This window comes from Mastomys coucha, unplaced genomic scaffold (genome assembly GCF_008632895.1).
Source record: "Mastomys coucha isolate ucsf_1 unplaced genomic scaffold, UCSF_Mcou_1 pScaffold15, whole genome shotgun sequence".
In the NCBI taxonomy this organism is placed as follows: Eukaryota; Metazoa; Chordata; class Mammalia; order Rodentia; family Muridae; genus Mastomys; species Mastomys coucha.
The window spans coordinates 131,026,284-131,035,629 of NW_022196897.1; the positions used below are offsets into that span (position 1 = coordinate 131,026,284).

At 45.5% G+C, this 9,346-nt stretch overlaps 1 protein-coding gene across 6 annotated transcripts in view; it reads left to right on the plus strand.

Moving 5' to 3' along the window:
* The window catches only part of Rin2 (Ras and Rab interactor 2), a 206,267-nt gene that overhangs the window by 92,283 nt on the left and 104,638 nt on the right, over positions 1-9,346 (plus strand). For 4 of the 6 annotated variants that reach the window (XM_031372129.1, XM_031372130.1, XM_031372133.1 and 1 more), the window contains one exon: positions 6,555-6,647. In XM_031372129.1, coding sequence (XP_031227989.1) covers positions 6,591-6,647 — 57 coding nt within the window. In that variant the 5' untranslated portion in view covers positions 6,555-6,590. Of the gene's footprint in view, positions 1-6,275; positions 6,413-6,554; positions 6,648-9,346 lie in introns of those variants that run through there. The other 2 variants (XM_031372131.1, XM_031372134.1) reach the window with 2 other exon arrangements.

Sequence of the window (9,346 nt, forward strand, 5' to 3'; positions counted from 1 at the left end):
CTGTTCACTCAGGCCCAAAGATTTATTTACTATTATAAATAAGTACACTGTAGCTGTTTTCAGATATACCAGAAGAGGGCATCAGATCTCATGAGGGCTCATGTGAGTCACCACGTGGTTGCTGGGAATTGAACTCAGGACCTTTGGAATTGCAGTCAGCTCTCTTACCCGCTGAGCCTTCTCACCAGCCACAATACATACTTTCTTTAACAAGACTCTACCACCTCTCCACTTTCCCAAACAGCACTTCCAACCAGGGAGCAACTGTTCACACACAGGAGCATAAAGGGAACATTTCTCTTTCAGATCACCACACATATACAAGGCCCCTGGGTTCAGTCCCAAGTGCCACCAAGGAAACAATTCAAAATCATGCTGGGGAGAAAGGAGAGGAGGAATGGCAACATTATGTTAGAATTTAATCCTCATTATCAGGTATTAAGACGGTAGACTGACTATGTGTTTAGAAGTGGAGTCTATGGGAGCTGATTATAATTAGGTAAGATCATCTTGATGGAATTCTGACAGTTTCAAAAAGGTATTTATTTTATATGTATGGATGTTTGCCTGCATGTATAGTCTGTGCACCATGTGCCCTGCTCTTGCTCACAGAGACCAATAGAGAATGTTAGGTCCCCTGGGACTGAAGTTAGACATGATTATGAGCCACCATGTTGGTGCTGCAAACCAAACATGAATCTCCTGGAAGAGTGGACAGTGTTTCTAACCATTGAACCATGCCTCCAGCTCGTATTTTGTCTCTTTACAATAGAGAGAGATGTGTCCCTTGTCTCTGGGTATGTGAAGCTCTGTACCCCCTTGAGAATGCCAGCAAGAAAGTAGGGGCCTTGAACCTCTAGTACTTATACTTAAATAAATCTTTTCTTTACAAAGTTGTTTGGCCTTGGGTATTTTGTTAGAGTAATACACAGGATTTGCAGGAGACGAATTAATTGCTCAGTGGCCTGAGGAGGGAAGTAAAGGTTGATGGTAAGAGAGGTAGCTCCCAGGTCGCTGTGTGGACACCAACATCACTTCCGAAGCACTGCTGTAGAGAGAATTTCTGTGGCTCTATGAAGGAGATATCAAGGAGGCAGAGAATAGACTTCCACTGAAATTGGTTCTTTTACAAGATGACTTCTGTTTGACCAGTAGCACCTTGCTTACCATAATAGCAACAACAATATGCAACAGCATTGTAACAATTCCTTAATTTCCTCAGTTACCGTTGAGAAAACAGGGATTGCGGGTGTTACCCCAATTTTCTTTAGAATATACTTGTTGACTAAAGAGGGGGCTGGGCACACAGTTATTTGCTTCAAATGTATTACTTTCTCTGAACCCGTCTCTCATTTAAAATAATAATAATGTGTGTGTCTGTGTGTCTCTGTATGTATGTCGACTATGTATGTACACCACATGTGTGAAGGAGCCCCTGGAGGCCAGAAGAGGATGTCAGAATCCCTAGAAGTTGCAGAAGGATGTGAGCCTCGATATGGTGGCTGGGAACTCAACCCAGGTCCTCTACAAGAGCTGTAACAATTCTTAATCACTGAGCCAACTCTCCAGCCCCTTTGTCCTTTGAATGAAAAACTTTCATGATCAAGGCTGGACATAAACTGGGCATGATGGTGTACACTCATCACTCAGGAGGCTGAGGCAGGAGAGTTCAAGCCAACCAAGGCAATCCTGGGAGAGCCTGTCTCAAAACAAAACAAAAGCCACAGCTTTTGTTGTTGTTGTTGTTGTTGTTGTTGTTGTTGTTGTTGTTGTTTTTGGAGACCAGTTTCTCCGTGTAGCCCTGCCTGTCCTGGAACTCACTCTGTAGACCAGGCTGGCCTCGAACTCAGAAATCCGCCTTCCTCTGCCTCCCAAGTGCTGGGAATAAAGGCGTGCACTACCACCGCCCAGCAACACAGCTGTTTTTAAAAGTAGTTAAACTGTTGAGTGAAAGACAAGACACTGAAAACTGGTTTTGATCTCCATAACTTGAATTGCTGAGCCAGAGTCTGGAATAACGTTTTCCTGTCCAACTTGAAAAATTTCTGGCAATAGGAAGGCAATTAGGGAAATGCTCAGAGACCTGGACCTAGACAGGAACGACTGTACTCTCAGGGAAGGCAAAAGCCACAGGAGAGAGGTCTTTACACCTGGAGCCGGTTAAGGAGCCAGACAGCCGAGTGCCGCCGTGAGGTGCTGCAGCTTAGTCAGATTTGGACTTCTCCTGACTGGCCCCCTGGGGTGAGTCATCTTGACAGTAAAATAATCTTAATAATGAGTTCTTGTTTACTAAGATAAACCCAGTTCCTGTGCTTCATTCAACTACTAAAAGAAAAATGGTATTGAGTAGAAAGTTTTGGGGTATGATTAGATCTGGCAGTAGAAGTTGGGGCTTGCAAAACTATGTTTTCTTCCTGCCTTCCTTCCTTTTCTTTTCTTTTGTCTTTTTTAAAAAAAATATTTATTTATTTATTTTATGTGTATGAGTATTCTGTTCACATGTATGTGTGTATCATGTGTGTCTGGTAGCTTACAGTTAGAAATGATTGTAAAGTGCTGTGTGGGTGTTGGGAATCGAAGCCAGGTCCTCTGCAAGAGCAAGTGTTCTTATCCCCTGGACCATCTCCCTAGCCCCTGAACTCTGTGGTTTGAACCTCACTGTGAGTGACTGATTCCCAACTGTTGCATCTGCTGTTCTTTGGTGGGGTTTGTACTTGTGACCTAAAACAAATAAAAAATCGGAGGGGAAGGAATTAGGGTGAGGTTGGGCAAAGCTTACAAAATTTCAGTCAGGAGAAACAAATCTAGAAGATATATATCGTATAAAATGAGGGCTGCAATTAATATGTCCATTTCTGGGAGTGGTGGTGTGTGCCTTTAATCCCAGCACTCAGGCAGATGAAGATGAATCTTTGTGAGTTCAAGACTCACAAAAGCCTGATCTATGTAGCAGGTTCTATATCACAGGAATACATTAGTGACATCCTGTCTCAGAAATCAAGATTGACACTTTAAAGTGTTGTCCCCAGTAAACAAGCACACAGGCTAATGGACATGCCAGTTAGCATGAATTACCTATTCACAGTGTTTACAGATTTCCAAAACATTGTATTATGTACTATAAGTCTGTGCTTAAAAAAAAATTAGAGAGGAAACAGTTTGAGCAAATTAAGAGGAGCGAAAAGAGGATTGGGAGAGGGAAAGCCTGTCTTAGTCAATAGTTCGGATGCCACCTAACAACCTTCGGTCAGGCACAAACCAAGCATAGAGCTGTGACCCCCTGGATCATGTCACCATGTGATTAGGTAGCCATCTTAGTTTGTGTTTGGACCATGTATGATATTCACACAGAATAGATCCTGCCCTTAAACAATACATGACTGTAGGTTCCAGCCCTTCAGCCTTTTCCAGATCTGCTCCCAGCAAGGTTGCACAAAAGCTGGAAGCTCATTGGACCGAAGCAGCTCTATCAATTGACCAGCCAGAAACCACAACCTCTGCCTTTGTCTCTGCTTTCAACTCCACAGAGGCTGGGCTGTGGCCACGTCCCAAGCAGGGACCAGTGGCCTCAGTGCCTGCCCAGGTGGCTCCTAGGACTTGGAGCACGCTTGCTCAGCAGGCTGCCAGGACAGCTGGCTCCCAGCCAGGGGACATGGGTGTCATTGACGCTTTTAAGGACAGACCTTCAGTTACCGCAGAAGTCACCCATTGAAACCACCTGGAAAGCCACAGAGGCCAACTACAGAGGGCCAGCCTGGGGCTTCTGGGCAAGTGAGGAGCACCTGCTTCCTGCCTTTGTCCTTTATCTCTCCGACTATGGCTCCATTTACATCCTTTCAGTGATTGATGGAAAGGCCTGGCTACTCTAAACCATCACAGTGGCTTTTTGCTAGCATTTGGTAATGTCTGGATAGACAGATGACTGGACAGAAGGGTCTCATTTTTCAGGAATCTGATGACCTTACCTTTCACAGAAAGCATGCAAGGTCTTTAGCCGTCCAAATCTGGAGGAACTTCATCGAGTCTCAAGCTACGGGACAGTTTTGTTTGGTTGTCCAGCTGTAACTGGATGGTTTGGGGATCCCACCGCTGAATAATACCTGCAGGAAGGATGGGGGAGCTGAAAGGAGGGGAAAGTGACCACGGTCATCTCGATTTTGTGCTGTAAATGTTGAACCAAGATATTGAAAAAGTATCGTTTGGGAAGAAAACTATTGTAGTAACAGGAATGGTCATAAAATAAAACGTCCAGGCACCGAAAACCTTTTCCGCATCTACACACACAAATGCACACCCCAATCTGGTACAACTGTGGTATGGTCTGCTTCCTCTGCATCGCATCTCCTGTTATTTGACATATACCTGCTGTGGCACTTGTCTAGGTGTTCAGGTCTTAGAGAAGCCTTGCAAATAAGGAAGAACATCGCCTTCATCCTTTAAAGAAATACAACCATCTGCAGGCCCCACAGAATCTGAACTGGGTGTTTAATCAGGACTGCCTGAGTTACAGGTGTATGCATATCCGCAGCTAATTAAATCACCAGCAAGCTCTAGGAATTCAGACGACTCCATTGCCAAAAGCAGAATTCCTTGTGAGCTCATCAGCAAAGGTTTGTATATGGAAAACCCTGGAACAGAACAAAGAAACTGTTCTGGCTGAGGAATGAAGTCTTGGCTCTCTCTCTTAGCATTTCCTGAATTGCCAGGCTATGTGGAATCTCCTGCCAGGAAAATGTCCAGAAGTAAAAAAAAAGATGACAAGCTTTAGGTTTGTTTAAAAGTGTCGTATGCTTCGTTAAAGTGTCTGTGTTTCTGGGTCTAAACAGTTAATCATCTGCTGCCCAAGGTTCCCATCCCACTCCAGTTTTGAACACAGTGCTGTGTTTTCCCTCTGGAGGGACGCCAGTCTATGGACGTTTGCTAATAAGGATGGACTTCAAAGGCCTTGGAGCTAGGCTTCCACTCAGATGCTGAACCGGGAACTTGAACCTCTGGAATCAGCAGGATTGCCATGAAGCTGGCCACCTCTCCAGGAGGGTTTTCAGAACACTGGCCTTCATCCCAGCAGGATCAACAACGGAACAGAATGCCGGAGAGAAAATGATCAAGACATGGAGCAACACCTCAACTAGAGGAGGTTTTGAAAGGAAGGCTGGGTACGTGAGATGCTGTTTTACCTAGATGAGATCCCACACCTGAGTCCAACGAAACAGTTCACTGTGGATGTGGGTTAAGAGGCAGTTTGGGGGGGCCAATGGAGTCTCTGCAAAGTCTCTTGCTTTTACCCTTGTGCACTGCTCTGTGGTAGACTTCGCCCTTCCCCTTGTTAGACTGTCACTGACACTGACCTCAACATCCAAGTGTCTGATGCTGGCTCGGTCACCCAGGCTTTGGTACCTCACCACTTCATGCCTGCAGCCCAACCACTTTTAATATTCCTTAGTGACTCAAGTGATGTTTGCACTTCCTACTTTCTGAGTTGTTCATGTCTGCAGCGTGCCCTGGCTTGTGCATGTTATAGCAAGTAAGTTGAAAGGTGTGCGTGTGTGGGGGAGTGTGGTTGTGTGTGTGTGGGGGGGGGTGGTTGTGTGTGTGTGTGTGTGTGTGTGTGTGTGTGTGTGTGTATGTGTGTGTGAGAGAGAGAGAACACTTTGTGAGATTTCTATTTAAACCTGGACAGTTTCACTGGGTAAGTGAGGCTTTGGGGATTTCCTTTGCCACCCCAGGACACACCTGTCTCAGGCAGGTCTATTGCACCAGGTGTGTGGACCCAGTTAACGTTGAAATGAAGATGGAAGTCTTTGTAGGGTGTGTGCAAATATTACTGGTTTCTGTTCTATGTTCTAGGAAGGGAAATTCCAAGCATAATAGTCTCGGCGATGATTCAGGACCATGTTGTTATCCTGCCTTTAAATTTTCCTCTGTGTTCCAAAGTGAGCCCTACCCCCCAAGCCCTCGGATGATCCTGGAGCTGTTTACATGCGTCCAAATGAGCTCTGTAAACAGTGACTCTCTGGGCTGCATCCCAGTCCCACTGGCTTCTAAGGGGGGAACACAGAGGGATTTCTCCCTAGTGCCCTTCTGCTGACCTTGCTTGCCTGGGAGGAGAGCTAACTGAGGGAATGCTGACCTCACTCCCTAACAGCAGGATTTCCTGGGACATAGAGAACTCCATTCTTCTGCGATCTGCCATATGAAATCTATAAGCTTTCAGAGAAGATTATGGGGACAACTAATATTGGTTCCTTTTGGACTTCAGCTTGGGTCAAGCAAACACACAAAGCCATCTTTATGCTCCCTGAAGTCCTGAGGACCTTCTACGTCAGCTGCTGGCAGAGGGGGTGGGGCAGCGAGGTGGGGCACAGTCTAGGAAGAGAGCTGGCCGCGGCAGGAAACCGGGCTGAAAGGAGATGTAAGGGCTTTGGTGGGAAATAAATGGCTCAATGTTGTTGACGGAAAAAGATCTTGGCAGGACCGTTGTTGTGAGTGCTCTGTGGCTTAGAAAGGAATTTCCTACAGGCTGGACTAACCATTGAAAATGTCTCTACCTTCAGGAGTCCCCGGCATGCAGTAGAGCCTCACTGGGGGAAATGTCAGCTTGGACCATGGGCGCCCGAGGTCTGGACAAGCGAGGAAGTTTCTTTAAGGTAAAAGGAAACTGGATTTGGGAGCTCAGCTCTGCTCCCACTGCGTGGCTGCCTGGGGAGCTGCAGGCACCCGAAGCTGCAGGCTGGAGCTTGGAAGCCTGCTGGCTGAACCAGCTGGGGCCAGGGGAGCTTGCCTGTGAGCAGGGTTGGTGCTCAGCTGGCTGGGGTTTTTGTGTTTTAACAGTTCCTCACTGGCTGGGGTCTGGGGAAGAGATGCCACACTGGAGGACCCTAGCGGGGCTCTGGAGTGGCAAGCCGGTCCAGCTTTTTAAGCTGGGGAGTTTCAGGATGAAAGTTGGACTTTGCTCTCCAGAAAATTAATGGTGTGAGACCAATGTATTCGTCTGAGTCATTAAAGTGCAGAAGAAAAAGAAAATCAAAGCAAAAACACTAATTCCAGGACCTCACCTTGGGCTGATCAAATGTTAGTTCTTGGTGGGTTTTCTCAAACACTCACAGGTTTCTTATGGTGGGGCAAGAGTATGACAAGGTTAAAACCATACAACTTGTCTGTTTCACATGGGCATTGCTAGGGCTAAAGTAACTTTCTGGCTTAATTAGAGATTTTTTTAAAGCGTATTTTATATGGAGTGTGTATGTTTAAGATTTGATGGCCATTTCTAATGTGTACTTACAAATTAGTTTCCCTTTTTTGGCTTTTTGAGCTGTTTATTCATATCCTCAAATAAATGCAATTTTATTTTGGAAAATCCTGATTCACACCCCACCCCCTGCCCTGGGGAGAGGGGGGATAGACTACAGGAAGTTAAATGTGCACATGAAGTGTATTACAGTCAGGTGTTCCAACAGTGGCCCTTGTCCCTAGAGAAGAAGCACCAAGGAAATCTTATTGCTTTATTACTGAGAAGCGGGGGGGGGGGGGGGGGGGGGGGGGGGGGAGTGCTTGTGGTTGTAAAAACAAACCCCTTAAGTGTAAGTATGTATTGGAATCCCTGTTTTCTGTTTCCAAAGAGATTGGGACTGATAGCATGTCAAAGGTTGACCCTAGAAAATCCACCAGAAACTTTGTTGATAGAGCAAGGCTGAGTTTATTGCTGAAATGAGGGCAATGTCTCATCAGTGTCTAAGCAAGGGATCCCTGGGAGATGCTTTGATAGGCTTTGGATGTTGAGTCCCAAGTCCTTTAAGCTGAATTCTTCAAAGCAGAGTGTGACTGGATTTTAGCGAGGCATGGTAGGTAGCATAGTGTCTCAGACCTGGTAGACAAAGGTGAGCCTTGTTGAGTAAAACCGTTGACAAGCATGCTGCTCTCCCAAGTGAGCAAACTGCTGAGACTTCCTGCAGCAAATAGAAAGGCTATTTACTGATGCATAGCCTTAACTCTGGGCAGGAAGATCCTGGAAGAATTAAGTGATATTGACACAAATGACCTCCGTTCTCAGTGCAGGTAGTTAAGCTGTGTCCACATAACTAATCTCAGTCCTCAGCTAGGTTACTCAGCTTCCATCAAACCCGTGTAACTTCTACCCACATGAGACAGGTGGGAGGAGGTTCATCCTCCGGTTTCTTGGGGGTCTAGGAGCTGAACCCCAGAGCCCTCGATTGTATCTTACACTGAGATATGCATGCAGACGCACTATCTCAAACGCTGCTTTATCCCAAAGCATTGCCTAAATTAGCTTAAATATTGGCTAGTCCTTAATTACCACCTTAGGATATCCAGGGAGCCCTGTGGAATCATAGCTTACATAGTAGTTAGACTTCAAAGTCAGGGCAAAAGAAAATAGAGTGTGGTCAGAACTGAGTTTGAAAATGTCTAAGGAAGATGTCCTATTGGACTCCATGGAGTGTCCACCCGGACGTCAGTTTTGGTCAGTTGTTTTGGGGTTTTTTTATTTGTTTGCTTTGTTTTTTTTTCAGTCCTGTTTTCATTTTCAGCTTTCAGTGAAGCAGCAGGAACAGTAATTGGTTTGTAGTGCTGTCTTAGGTTATGTGAAGGAGTCAGCTGGGGAAAAGATGAAAGCTAGCTAAATGCTCTGGGAGTTCTGTTTCTTGACCTCTCTTGGGTCAGAGCCCCCTTTGGAAAATTCTGGCAACCATATATTATTATCTATATGTTTGACAGAGGTAAAATTATATACTTTCTTTAAGGTAGATGATCATGTAAACGATAGTCACTTTTATGTAGTCAAATTTTTCCCCCCTCTCCTTGTGTTGATGGACATTGTTCTTCAGTGGTCTTCACCAGCATTAGGCATGGAGCTATCTGCAAGGATAAACTAATGCTCTTTGAACATTTATTAATAGCAAACTGGATCCGGTGGCTCATGTGACTTGTCCCTCAGCACATGTAGGCTCTTTCATCAGGCCTCATCTTATTTAGAGTCGTGTCTTTTAAGCACCTGTGATTCCACCAAGCCCTGACCCAAGCCAGCTAGAGGAAAAAAAAAAAAAAAAACAAAAGCCACCCCTGGCTTCATGGAACTTCTAGTCTGGTAGCAAAGAAAGATAACTACCAAATCTGCCCAGTACCACAGTATTATCATCATGGAAGATAACAGGCCCTGGGATGGGGAGTAGATGGGGCCTCAGAGAATAGGCAGCCTGACCTGGAGCTCCAGAGAAATCACTATTAAGAAAGGGTGGGGTGGCAGGCATGGGGAGGAGGGAGGGGCAACAGGGGTTTGTTTTTGTTGTTTTTGTTTGTTTCTTTGTTTTTTGGAGGGGAAACTGGGAAT